This window comes from Macrotis lagotis, chromosome 1 (assembly GCF_037893015.1).
Source record: "Macrotis lagotis isolate mMagLag1 chromosome 1, bilby.v1.9.chrom.fasta, whole genome shotgun sequence".
Lineage (NCBI taxonomy): Eukaryota > Metazoa > Chordata > Mammalia > Peramelemorphia > Peramelidae > Macrotis > Macrotis lagotis.
In genome coordinates, this window is record NC_133658.1 from 798,140,495 (window position 1) to 798,154,629 (window position 14,135).

General features: G+C 45.0%; 1 protein-coding gene and 1 pseudogene across 2 annotated transcripts in view; both read left to right on the top strand.

Annotated features, from left to right (window-relative positions):
• ARHGEF17 (Rho guanine nucleotide exchange factor 17) overlaps positions 1-14,135 on the top strand; it is a 156,219-nt gene that overhangs the window by 138,913 nt on the left and 3,171 nt on the right. For both annotated transcript variants that reach the window (XM_074216827.1, XM_074216828.1), the window contains exons 13-20: positions 2,993-3,216; positions 4,042-4,310; positions 7,007-7,256; positions 8,549-8,635; positions 9,474-9,541; positions 9,792-9,940; positions 10,779-10,953; positions 12,205-12,468. In XM_074216827.1, the coding sequence (XP_074072928.1) occupies positions 2,993-3,216; positions 4,042-4,310; positions 7,007-7,256; positions 8,549-8,635; positions 9,474-9,541; positions 9,792-9,940; positions 10,779-10,953; positions 12,205-12,468 (1,486 nt within the window). The remainder of the gene's footprint in view (positions 1-2,992; positions 3,217-4,041; positions 4,311-7,006; positions 7,257-8,548; positions 8,636-9,473; positions 9,542-9,791; positions 9,941-10,778; positions 10,954-12,204; positions 12,469-14,135) is intronic.
• LOC141510229 (neutral amino acid transporter B(0) pseudogene) lies at positions 4,496-6,591 on the top strand (annotated as a pseudogene).

Below are 14,135 nucleotides of genomic sequence, written 5' to 3' on the forward strand. Positions count from 1 at the left end.
CAGGAGGACCTGAGTTCAAATCCAGCCTCAGACATTTAATAATTACCTAGCTGTGTGGTCTTGGACAAGCCACTTAACCCCATTGCTTTGCAAAAACTAAAAAAAAAAAAAAGACTAAAAAGAATCATACAGCTATGGAATGACATGATTTGGGAACAGAAAAAAAAATAAAGACCAGATACTTCAGAATTTCAGTCTTGGAAGTGACCTTGGAAGACAAGTATGAATCAGGATCTTCTCTTCCAGATATCTGACAGATAACATCCAGACTCACCCATAATTCTATAATTCATGGGCAGAGCCAGAATTCAAATCTATGTCACAGATCAACAAATTCAGGTAGAAGAGGGTACCCTGCCCAAACATGTATCTCTCAGGCCAAGAACTCTCTCTGCCACATTGAAACTGTCTAATGGGGGTGAGGTGAGTGGGGGGCAGTATTCTAAGGTATCCCATTCTACTTTGGGATAGCTCTTATTTTATTTTATTTTTTTAATTTATTTTTATTAAAGATATTATTTGAGTTTTACATTTTCCCCCAATCTTGCTTCCCTCCCAGAAAGCACTCTGTCAGTCTTTACTTTGTTTTCATGTTGTACCTTGTTCCAAATTGGGTGTGATGAGAGAGAAATCATATCCCTAAAGAGAAGAGAAGTCTAAGAGGTAACAAGATCAGACAATAAGCTATCTGTTTTTTTTCTAAATTAAAGGGAATAGTCCTTGCACTTTGTTCAAACTCCACAGCTCCTTATCTGGATACAGATGGTACTCTCCTTTGCAGACAGCCCAAATTGTTCCCGATTGTTGCACTAATAGAATGAGCAAGTCCTTCAAGGTTGAACATCACTCCCATGTTGCTGTTAGGGTGTACAGTGTTTTTCTGGTTCTGCTCATCTCACTCAGCATCAGTTCATGCAAATCCCTCCAGGTTTCCCTGAAATCCCGTCCCTCCTGGTTTCTAATAGAACAATAGTGTTCCATGACATACATATACCACAGTTTGCTAAGCCATTCCCCAATTGAAGGACATTTACTGGATTTCCAATTCTTTGCCACCACAAACAGGGCTGCTATGAATATTTTTGTACAAGTAATGTTTTTACCCTTTTTCCTCATCTCTTCAGGATATAGACCCAATAGTGGTATTGCTGGGTCAAAGGGTATGCACATTTTTGTTGCCCTTTGGGCATAGTTCCAAATAGCTCTCCAGAAGGGTTGGATGAGTTCACAGCTCCACCAACAGTGTAATAGTGTCCCAGATTTCCCACATCCCTTCCAACAATGATCATTATCCTTCCTGGTCATACTGGCCAATCTGAGAGGTGTGAGGTGGTACCTCAGAGAAGCTTTAATTTGCATTTCTCTAATAATTAATGATTTAGAACATTTTTTCATATGGGATAGCTCTTATTTTAAAGAATCTTTTCCTTAGTACAAACTGAAATCTCCCTTCCTGCTACTTCTATCTTCTATCTTCTAAGGCCCAGAAGTACAAATATATTACCTGTTCCACAGGACACAGATACTCACTTTCTCTAGGCTAAAAATTCTCAATTTCTTTATGTGATTTTCATAAGGCATCGTCTCAGGACTTATCAGTACCTGGTCATCCTGCTCTGGATGCTGATCAGCTTATCAGTATCCCACCCAAAATGCAGAGCCTGGAACTAACCACAATAGTGTAGACATGATCTAACTAAGGCAGAGAACGGGGATACTGTCACATCCATTGTTCTGGATACCACTACTCTGGAAAATGCCACATCCATTGTTCTAACTATTATACCATTATTAAAGCAATGTATAATAGCATTAGATTTTGGGCTACAATTTCACTCTCCTACTGAGCTTATAGCCCATCTTGGACCTGTAAAATTGATTATTTAAATTGATTTAAATTGATTATTATTTTTTCCTATTAAATTTAATATTGATTCCTCCTAGTTTCATATTATCTTCAAATCTGAAAGCATGATGTCTATCCATGCTTATTCAATCTCCTCAATCAAATAATTGACCAAAAGTACAGAACCAAGCATAGATTATCCAGAGAAGGTCAGCTTGCAGGAGTGTTAAAAGAGCTTATGATTCTATGGTGTGGGGCAGCTAGGTGGCACAGTGGATAGAGCACTGACCCTGGAGTCAGGAAGACCTGAGTTCAGATGTGACCTCATACATTTAGTAATTGCCTGGCTGTATGACCTTAGGCAAGTCATTTTTAGCACCATTGCCTTAAATAAATAAATTTTTTAAAAAAATCTACAATGTAAACCTAAAAAAGGGTGGGGGGCAGCTAGGTGGTGTAGTGGATAAAGCACCGGCCTTGGAGTCAGGAGTACCTGGGTTCAAATCCAGTCTCAGACACTTAATAATCACCTAGCTGTGTGGCCTTGGGCAAGCCATTTAACCCCATTTGCCTTGCAAAAACCTAAAAAAAATCCTATGATGTAAGGATCAGTTAAAGGAAATGGAGGTATGTAACCTGAAGAGGAAGAACAGACTTGGTGGACTGCTCAGTCTCAACTGGACTTTTAGATATCTAGCTGATTCAGTTGAAACAAAGGGAAAGAAATATATAGGGGAAAGAGGAGATGAGACTGGAGAGAGGGAGATTGGGACAAGACCATAAAGGACATTGAATGCCAGATTTCAATATTTGAAGTGTTGTCATATGAAAGAAGGAATAGATTTGTTCTATTTGGACCCAGAGAACAGAAATTGGAGAAGTAGTTAAAAATTGTAGAAAGACAAATTTAAGCTTGATGTAAAGAACAATTCCTAAGAATAAGAGCAAAAGTTGAAAGTAAAGGCCTTATTAATAACCTCTAAGCAGAGGACTTTTTGCCAGAGATAGTGGCAAGAGAATTCTTGGGAGATACAGGTTGGATTACATGGATATCCGAGGTTCTTCCTCCTGTGGTTTCTCTGATCCTGTTCCCATTTCCCTGACCCAGAAGATACTGACTCTATCTTCTCCTTCCCTCTTCTCCAGTTCTCCTGTGCCTCCCCTAGCCACAGTACTTGTGCTGAGAGTGCCCACGAGGTGTGGGTGTGCAATAGTGATGGTTACGTGGGACAGGTCTGCCTCCTGAGCTTGAGAGCTGAGCCCACAGTGGAGGCATGCATTGCTGTCTGTTCTGCCCGTATCCTCTGTATGGGATCTGTGCCTGGTCTGCAGCCTGGTGGAGGAAATGGAGGAGGCAACAATGGCTTCAGGTATTGGGGGCCTGGGTCATGGGGAAAATGATGAGGTCAGAAGAAGGGGCATGTGCAAATCACTCTCACTCCTACACTTTAGTGGGGAAGTCTTCTTAGAGGAAGAATAGAACTTAGAACCAGAGATTGGAAATATCTAGAAGAAAAGTCTTGGAATGTTTCCAGAGGAGGTAGATTTGGGACAAGGATTTTGAAGTGCCATTAATGCAGGAGCTGGGTCAGTCAGAGATTATTTCCAGAAGGACTTGTATTTGGAGCAAAAGTTTGTAAGTAACTGGCCAATTTGATCTCAGTAACTTCCCTAGACAATAGTCTAGAAAAAATTTGTGGAAGAGGCTGCCTAGAACAAGACTGTGAATTGCCATTGAACTAGGGGAGTTTGAACTAATTAGTCTGAGATATCCCAGAGACAGATATGGACATGGAGGAATGAATTTGAAGCAGCTTCCTGGAGGGGATGAACTTGGAGCTGGAGTTTTGAAGGTATTGCCTATGGTCTCCAGCCCCACAAATAACCAGGCCCAGACCTAGGAAAATAGGTCAGGCTACTGTAGCAAAGGAGAAACTCACATTAACAAGACTATTGCTAGTAGCAATAAGACTAAGCCCTGAAGGGGCAGGGACAGGTGACAGGAATATGACATCAGATCCTGGAGCATTGGAATTAAGGCATCGGAGAAAACCATGATCAAGGCTGAAAGGTTTTTGAGAGAAGAAGCTTCTGCTAATATCACCATGGTAGTACATGGACCTCCTAACATGGGCTTTAGGGAAGCTGTAACAGACAGGCCTAGAACTTTGCATTGACTTTGCCTTTGTTTGCAGGGATCAGCCCCCATCACTGGTAAGCCCAGCATCTCCCCCAGAGTTGGTGGCCACAGCGGCAGCCCTGGATGAAGGCAGTTCCCAGCCTTGCCTGCACATCTCCATCTCAGGCTCTTCCCCAGAGTTGCCCCCAGGGCCCGCCAACAGTACTCCAGGTCCAGAACTCATGCCCTTCGACAGTGATGATTCAGATGATGAGTCATCCCCTAGCCCTTCTGGGACTCTACAGAGCCAGGCCAGCCGCTCCACCATCTCCTCCAGCTTTGGCAGTAAGTGTTGATCTAGAAAGCCTTCCTGAAGGTAGAGGTAGTCACAGGCTTCCTCTCTCCCAGTAGTTTGAGTGCGAAGAGTGAATGAAGGGGAATCAGAAAATGAGATGATCTTCAAGTTGTGAATCAGAGCCAGTAGATTAGTCAGTAAATCAGTTATTTTACCTAGTCCCATTCCCCTAACCATGTGCCCCTGTGTAAATAGGAAAGAAAAGAGGAAGGATGAAAATAACATGGAATTAAAGGGATCTGGTACTGAGTTCCAGCTCTTCCAAGTATTCATTGTGACACATCCTGTCTACAAGCCTCAGTATCCTATCAGTTAAATGAATAGTTAAATGAAAGTCTCTCTAAGATCCCTAATATTCAGTGATTCTGAGACCCAGGTCCTTCCTCAGGAAGCTCACAATTTAGTTGAAGATTTGAGATACATCCAGGGAACATTTCAAGAATGAAATAAGGCCAATGGCGCAGCAGGAGTGGGGGGGTGGCTTTGCTCCTGCCTGCACACCAACCTGTTGGTGCTGCTGACCCTGGGTGGCATGGTGACAGGCACAGTGGCCAGCCTGGCTGTGGTGCACTGGGTGCCACACCTCAGCCGGCTAGCTTCTCCTTCCTGGGCAAGCTGCTGCAGCGCCTGCTACACCTCATCATCCTGCCGCTGGTGGTGTGCAGCCTGGTAGGTGGCGCCACCAGCCTGGACCCAGCTTCGTTGGGCCACATGGGCAGCTGGGCACTGCTTTTCTTCTGTTCACCATGCTACTGGCCCCCTCCACATCAGCCTGGTCTTTGCGCTGTGCCCTGGCCTGGGCACTGTCACCCCTGACAGAGGGGCTCGACTCCTTCCTGGACATGTTCAGGAATATCTTTCCTGACAACCTGGTGTCAGTGGCTTTCTGCTCTTATTCCACCGAGTATGAGCTGAATAAGACCAATGTGACCATATTGAAGGAACTCATTGGGAGGGAAATGGAGGGCATGAACATCCTGGGTCTAGTGATGTTTTCAGTTCTGGGGTTTGCCCTCTGTAAGATGGGTGCCAAAGGGGAGCTGCTCATCCACTTCTTCAGCTCCTTCAATGAGGCCATGATGATCATGGTGTCCTGGATCATGTGGTATGCTCCTGTGGGCATTATGTTCCTGATTGCAGGCAATATTGTGGAGATGGAAGATGTGGGCCAGCTCTTTGCTAGTCTGGCTAGATATGTCTGTAGCTGTATCCTAAGACACATCATCCATGGGTTGCTGGTGCTGCCCCTCATCTACTTCGTCATCACTTGCAAGAACCCTTACTGCTTTCTGTGGGGCATTGTGCCAGCCACTGCCTTTGGGACCTCTTCCAGCTCAGCCATGCTCCCACTGATGCTGGAGTGTGTATTCCCTGTGAGCTGAGTCAGTCATTGAGGGCTTCCTGGAAAAAGGCAGGACCTTTGTCAGGGTTTGAAGAACCAGGGAGATTTGAACAGTCAGAAAGGAGAAAAGGATTTGAGCAAAGATCTATACCTTTGTTCACTAGAATGAACCTGACTCCTAGCTTTAGAGAAGAACAAGAAGTCCCACTGCTCTCTACCCTGGTCAGGTTACATCTGGGATATCTTCTGTATGACATGTGTAGAAAAGACAATTTGACAAAGTGGAGTGCATCCACAAGAGGGCAAACAGCATAGAGGAGGGTTTGGAGAACAGACCATCTAAAGATTGGCTCAGATAAATGGCCATATTTAGCCTGAAGAGTAGACCAGGCAGGTCAAGGCTGGAAGGAGTAAAAGCTCTCAAGTATTTGAAGACCTGGCATATGGAGGAGGGATTATTTTTCTGTTTGAACCCAGAGAGCAAAACTAGGAGCAATGAATGGAAGTTGGAGAAACCTATTTTCAGTTCAATATAGTAAAAAATACCTAATAAGAAGGTCTATACAAAAGTGAAGTATACTGCCTCAGAGGGTAGTGAGTTCTCCATCACCAAAGGTCTTCAGGCAGTGGCTGAATGACACTTTGGCAAGTATGTTATTGAGATGATCCTTATAAAAGTCTGTTCCAGTTAGATTGGATTCCAGTCTTGAAATCCTGCCTCCCTCTAAGTAGAACCTGCTGAGGATGGAGAGGGAAGGTGCAGCCAGATTAGAAATACTGCTGTTCCTGGTTGATGAGGGTAGATTTCCATGTCATGTGGTCCATCATTAGGCTGCAGGAGTCAAGACAGATTCCTGAGCTAGAGGAGGGACATGGAGATGGAAGGGCCCTTAGAGATCCAACTCCTCATTTTATTAAAAAGGAAACAAATACAGAAAGGGAGGGAGGGAGAGAAAGAGAGAGGGGGGAGGGAGAGGGAGAGGGAGGGGGAGAGGAAGAGGAAGAGGGAGAGGGAGAGGGAGAGAGAAATTTTCCTAAAGTCATACAGTGAGTCTGGGGCAAAGTTTGGACTCTAACTCATGTTTTCTAGATCCTGACAGAAAGCTTTTTCTCTTGCACTGCATTTGGAAGGTGACATCATCTTCACATGCAGGGAGACATGCAGGCAGGTAGAGACTAAAGAATTGGGGAGGGGAGGCATGGAAGGAGTCAAGAAAAAGACTGCTTCAGTGGGCAACGAATCTGCAGGTTATATGAAGGAAGAATGCAAGGGGAAAAGGAAGGAAAAGAAACCTGCAAGGGATCTAGGGACCTGGGTCTCCACGTTCCCTTTTCACTCCCCAGATGAAGAGATGCCCAGCTCTAAAGAGGCTACAGCAGAGACGACCAGCTCTGAAGAGGAGCCAGAGCCTGGTTTCTTGCCCCTGTCTGGGTCCTTTGGCCCCAGCGGGCCCCATGGTGGCAGTCCTGTGGATGGACGAGCCCTTCGTCGCTCCAGTCGTGGGTCCTTTACCCGGGGCAGCCTGGAAGACCTACTCAGCATGGACCCCGAGGCCTATCAAAGCTCCATGTGGCTGGGCACTGAAGATGGCTGGTATGATCCCAGGGGATGCATTATGGGGGTGGCATGGAGGAGAGGGACAAGGTGGCAACAGGAGGGGTCTCAGCATCCTAGACCAACAATGTAACCAATGTAGTTGAGCTGTGTTGACTTTCCCCATGTTCCACTTATGGAGATGAGAAGTCTCTATAAAACATAGTGTCCTCATGGTACTCCAAGTCTAATGGAGAGAGAAGACAGTAGAGAGAACTGTAATACACAATATCAAATTAGTGCATTAGAACTGTACTGACAAAGAACTGTGAGCTCTGGGAAAGTGAAGAGTAAGTTTTAAAAGCTGAGTAAGAATAGAGAGAGAAAACATTGCAAGCAAATCTCCAAAAACTAGAATACAGGATATGGTGGGAACAGAGAATAGGCTCTCATCTAGAGCAGGAAGTGCATGAAATAAGACTGAAAAAGCAGGGTAGCAACAGATAATGGAGGGATTTGGATGCTAAGCTCTCCCCAAAAGTTTGAACTTGACTCAGTAAGCAATATGAGTTTGAAGAGTTTGAACCTAAATCAAAATTAAAGAAAAATTGTTCTAGAAGTACTGAATGGATTGAATGACTAGGAGAACGGTGGATGGAAAGAATATAGCTCCCACCTCTTGGCAAAGATTAAAGGACTCAACAGGCAGAATGTTGATTCTGCAGAATCAACAAATCTGTTGATTTGTTTTGCTGGAATACAAAAGGCTGTGACAAGGGGCAGCTTCCACTAGGAGAGGAGAGGGAGAAGGTAGCAGGCTGTGAGTAGATACTGATAAATTTGCCCCCCCCCCCCAAAAAAAATCATTAAAACACTTTTCTAAATTAAAAAAAAAGCTACTGCAGTTGTCCAGGCAGGTGAAAATCTATACCAGAATGGTGGTGCTAGAAATTGGAAGGAGACAAGAATGATGGAGGTGAGAGTTGAAAGTAATGGCTGGGGGGCTGCTAGGTGGCATAGGGTTCAAATCCGGTCTCAGACACTTAATAATTACCTAGCTGTGTGGCCTTAGGCAAGCCACTTAACCCCATTTGCCTTGCAAAAACCTTTAAAAAAAAAGAAAGAAAGTAATGGCTAGCACCCAACAAACCTCAAAGAGTTCTTGAGTCTCAGCATAAGGGCCTGGGTCAGACCAAAGGTAGAACCAGCCAGAAGAGGGAGGTTGGGTTGGTCTTAAGGTCAGAAATTTGGAGTTGAAGCCACCAGGCAGTGAGTAAGGTCAAGGGCAAGGGCGGGAGAGGACAAGGGCAGGGAAGAAATTGATGTCTGTCTCCTGGCCATGTTCTCTGCAGCATCCATGTCTATCAATCCTCGGACAGCATCCGCAACCGCAAGAACAGCATGAAGCTTCAGCATGCGGCAGCCGTCACAGCTATCATGTAAGGAGGCCCTGTACCCATTCACCCTGAACCCCCCCAACCTCTCACCCTCCCAAACACTAAGTTCCAAACTCTACAGGTCCTTCCTTAGAGAGGTAGAGTGGTGCTAAAGAAGAGAGTTGTGCTTACTTGAATTCAGACTAGCTGTGAGATTCTATGAAAACAATTTAATTCCCCTTAGCCTCATTTTTGTCATCTGTAAAATGAGGATAATAATGCTTGCCTACATGCCTGCCAGGTAGAAAGATCCATTAAGTGATATACATAAGGCATTTTGCAAACTTTAAACTACCAGATAAATAACCACTATCATGAGCCCTACTGGCATTAAATCCCCTGACCCAGCTCTCCATTGACTTCTCCCAGCTGATTCCACCTACCTACTAGTCCATCACTAACCCCCAATTCTACACTCATTGGGAGTGTGGGGTGGGGAAAGCAAATTAGTAAGACTCTGTCAGAGAGATAAAAGACCTGGAATTTCTTCTGGGCTCTGCCCTACTGTAGATATGCAAACAAATCCATGCTCCCCTTTCGGCCTCAGTGTCCTCATTTGTAACATGAGGAGGTTGGGTTAGATGATATCTAAGGTGCTTTCTAGTTCCAAGATTCTGGATTCTACAGTACTTCCCAAAGTTTTTCTGGAGGTACCTGGAAAACTAATTATTTCCCTAATCTCAACCCACCACTTCCAGATTCCAATAGGTGTCCCTGAGGTCCAGTTTAGGGGAGGCCATGGTTAGGCCCCTAACTAACTCAAGCTCCTCTCAGGGACTTGAGCTAGTGACAGGGAAAAGCTGACTCCTCCTTTTCCTGTCCCCCACTTCTCCCCACCTAGGTATCTGGATAACCAGGTGTTTGTGTCTCTGGCAAGTGGAGAACTTGTTGTCTATAACCGGGAAGCAGGTAAGAAACAGAACTTCTCTGAATTCAAAGCAAGTAGATGGGCATATGGGTCCTAGGAAGGAGATCTAGGATCTAGCCATATTTGATTGAATTGTGGCTGGTTCATTCTTTCTCTGAATCTCTCCAAGCCCTAATACTTGGTGGGCCCACAAGAAGTACATGGTGGAAGAATGGGATAAGGGTTCTGGGATGATGGGAATCTGATGGAATGTCATCCAAGTCCTTTCTTCTCCTTTCTCTCCCTGGGCAGGCCATTTCTGGGACCCCCAGAACTCCAAATCTCTAGTCCTGGGTAGCCCTGGGAGTCCTGTTACCAAGATGGTGTCAGTGTCAGGAAAGTTGTGGTGTGGATGCCAAAACCGAATCTTTGTTCTCAACACAGGCAGCCTGCAGCAGGAGGTACCTGGGACCGGGGGAAGGGGAGGGTCTCAGAGCAGGGAGAGGTACTAAGAGGAAGTTGGGGAACCATCCATAGGGGACTCAAGCTAGGGCTTATTAGGGGGTTATAGACATTAAGCATCTACAATATTGTTGTGAAAAAAGCCACCTGATAAAACTTTCAAGGGCTACAAAAGTGGGAATTGTTACTCCCCTTCCTGGGCCTCAGTTTCCTTATATATATGAATTGGGGATAGCACCACTTGGTCAGTTGACCTTCCTCCCAAGCCAGTCACAGAAGATGAGCAGCCTCCTAACTTTTTCCCCTTAAACTTGATTTGTTCAGGTTTCAGAGAGCTAGGAATGCAAGCTTTGATCTAATGTCCCTTAGCTTTGGTTGGGAAAATCAAATGAAATACCAGAGGTAAAGGTGTTTGAGTTTATTCATTTATTCAGCTGAACACTTACCGTTGCCAGGTACTCTGCTAGGAGCCAGGAAAACAAATAAAATAGTCCCTGCCCTTAAGGAGCTCACATTGTGCTGAGTAGAAAGAGAATATACCCAGAGAAGTAAATAAGAACTGTAGAAAAAGTCTTGGAGCCTGTAACTGAAAAGATCTGCATAGACCTCAAGTAGAAGGCAGCTGAGCCTTGAAGAAAGCTGAAGATCTCAGAAAGTGAAGACAAGCATGGGCTACAAGTCATCAAAAAGGGGTGTAGGCGGGAAATGGAATGTTATAGACAGAGAAGAACCAGTAGGCTAGTCTGGCTACAATATAGAATGTGGAATTTGTGAAGAGGAGGCTTTATTATGTAAAACAAGCTCAGAAAAATGAATGTCATCACTCTTCTCCTCCAGCACACGTTCCAGGTCGGCTTGGACCCCAACCGCAGTGTGGCCTGCATGGTGAACTCCAGTCTGGGAGTCTGGATTGCCCTACAGAGCACAGCTCAAGTGCGCCTGTACCACTCAGGCACCTTTGAGCAACTGGCTGAGGTGGACATCACACCCCCTGTGCACAAGATGCTGGCTGGTGAGGCTGACCAGGAACCCAGGGCCAGGCTGGGGGAAGGGGATGAGGGAAGCCAGTGGCTTGATGGGAGGGGAGGTCGAGGCTCCACTGAAACTTAGGAGGATAGGGAGTGAAAAGAGGGAAGATGGAGAGACAAGCTGTTTTAATGCTAAGAAAGATGGACTTGGTGTCAAGTGGAGTGTGGTTCAAATTGCTCTTTACTAGCTATATGACTTTGGACAAGTTTTCTAATCCCTCCAAAGTGAGACCTCAAGCACATTGAAGCACACTGAATCCAAGCTTGTCAATAAAATTGTTGGGGATGAACAGTTTTATGATTTTGGATTCAAAAAGACCAGAGTTCAACTCTAACCTCAGAAACTTACTAACTATGTGATGCTGGACAAGTCATTTAACTTCTGTAGACTCAGTTTCCTCATTTACTATCATCTGTCTCTCAGGGTGATAGTGAAGATGAAATGAAATAATATTCTCAAAGCACTTTACAAACCTTAAGTATTTTTTAAATGCTAGCTATTATTTTCTAAATTTTCTCCCAGGCTCCACAAATGGTACATTAATCAGTAATTGTATAGTGGGAATCACTCCTCTGGTTAGAATGGTAAAGGGGCGGCTAGGTGGCATAGTGGATAAAGCACCAGCCTTGGAGTCAGGAGTACCTGGGTTCAAATCGGGTCTCAGACATTTAATAATGACCTAGCTGTGTGGCCTTGGGAAAGCCACTTAACCCCATTTGCCTTGCAAAAAAAAAAAAAAAAAAGGATGGTAAGGGATCTGAGGGTCAGAGTTAATGGAAACATTTAAATAGGAAACCTCAAGAAGTTGAGTTAACTAAGGTTAACAGATGGATTGGAGCTGAGAAAGAATGCCGTGAATGCCAGACTAAGAAATTAAAATCAAGTGCTTGGCCATAGACTAGGTGATCAGCAAAGGCCCAAGGACTGGGCTATCAGGAGATGTGAGCTTGAGTCTTAACTCTGCTAGTGAAACCACGGGAGAAAGGTCTGCATAACCTTGGTGATTCCCCCTATTTGAGCCCCAGGATTTTCTTCTGTGCAGGGATTATACCAGATAGTTCCAAAAGGCCCTTTCAACTCTGACGTTCACCTGATGGAATTGTCCCTTTTCCCCTTAAGGAGGGTAGTTGAAGGCTATTTTACTGGGGTGGCCAAACTGCTCTGGAGCTGTGGGGCTTTAGAAGGCCAGGAAGACTTGGTTCCCCCTACATCCCATTCATTTCCACTCCCCCAGGCTCAGATGCCATTATCCGCCAACACAAGGCTGCCTGTCTACGAATCACAGCTCTGCTGGCCTGTGAGGACCTGCTGTGGATCGGGACAAGTGCTGGGGTGGTGCTCACAATGCCCACTTCACCCAATACTGTCAGCACCCCTCGCGCACCACTGAGTCCTGCTGGTCTGGTCCAGGGCCACACAGGTCATGTGCGCTTCCTGACCGCTATTGAGCTCCCAGACAACTTCGACCTCCTCTGCCCTCCGCCATCCCATGATGCAAGTAAGTCAGCCAGTCTATGGGGGTACAGGAGCCACAGCTGCCACTTTCTCCTCACCCTGTAAGGGAGAACCTCAAACAACATGGATGGCACAGGAAACCTCTTGGACACCCAAAAATAGAGGGAATGAGTGTATGGGAGATGAGAGTTACCCAAGACAGGAAATAGGTCACAGGAGGCTTGAAGCTATAGATGGAGGCAACTGCACAGCCCACATTTTCCAGGGAAGTCCTTATTTTCATGAAAAGCAAGGCTTTGTAGAAGTCCTGATTGGTATCCTACTTTTCGCTTCTGTTTGTTTTTTTTCCTCTGAAAATAGGATCATTGTGAGAATTATCATGGGTATGTTGAAAAGAAGGCCATTCTAGAGTCAGGAAGACTTGGGCTCACATCTTACCCCTGACATACAATAGCCAAATCACTTGACCTCTTGCTCAAGGCAACTCCCGAAGCCTAGAAGTGGCAGATAAGGTGGTGACTAACACTGGCAGAGGCTACTCTCTCATTGGAGTTCTCTGCAATGAAATCCCAAGTCTGACCCAAAGGGATTGCTGGGATAGTCAATGGGAAATGGACTGAGATGATTATACTATTCAGGAAGTAGCTTGTGGTAGATAGGAAGGAGTCATTCAAGATTAGAAATGGACTGTAGTTTTTCATAGCTATGAAATAGATATACATGATGGATGGGTTGAAGGGAGGAAGGAATGAAAGAAGGGAGTAAGGAGGAAAGAAAAAGGGAAAAAAGGAATGAGGGAAAGAGGAGAGAGAGGAAGGAAGAAAGAGAGGAAGGAGGAAAGGAAGGAAGGAAGGAAGGAAGGAAGGAAGGAGGAAAAGAAAAAGAGAGAGGAAGGAAGAAGAAAAGAAGGAAGGGAGGAAAGAGAAAAGAAAGGAGGGAAGGAACAAGGGAAAGAGAAAAAGAGGAGAGGGGCGGCTAGGTGGCACAGTGGATAGAACATTGGCCCTGGAGTCAGGAGTACCTGAGTTCAAATCCAGTCTCAGACACTTAATAATTACCTAGCTGTGTGGCCTTGGGCAAGCCACTTAACCCCATTTGCCTTGCAAAAACATAAAAAAAGAGAGAGAGAGGAGAAAGGAGGAAGGGAGAAAAAAAGGGGAAAAGAAGGGAAGGAAGAAAGAAATGAAGGAAAGAGAAAGAGGAAGAAGGAAAGAAAGGAAGGGAGAAAGGAGAAAAAAGAAAGGAAAAGAAGGAATGGGGAAAAGAGAAAGCAAGAGAGGAAGAAAAAAGGAAGGGAAGGAGAAAGAAGGGAATGGGGGAAATAAAAATAGAGAAAAGAAGGGAGGAAGGAGAAAAGAAGGGAAGATTGAAGGGAGGGAAGGAAGGAATAAGGAAAGAGAGGGAGGGTAAAAGAAAGGAAGGAAAGAATGGAGGAAAGAGGAAAGAAGGGAAGAAAGGAAGACATGAGGGAAAGAGAATTTGAGAGGGAGAAATTCAGGAAAAAAAGGAAGAAATAGAAAAGGCATTGAGATCCAGAGAAAGTTAAAAATAGAGTGGAAAGGGATTGAGGGAACTAAAATGAACTGCAGATGCCTGATAGGAACCGTGAAAGTAGTATCTGATAAGAAGAGGCCACTAGGTGGCGCCGTAATGCACAGAGCTTTAGCCTGTCAGACAGACAGACAGGCAGCCCTGAGTCCAAATCTAGTC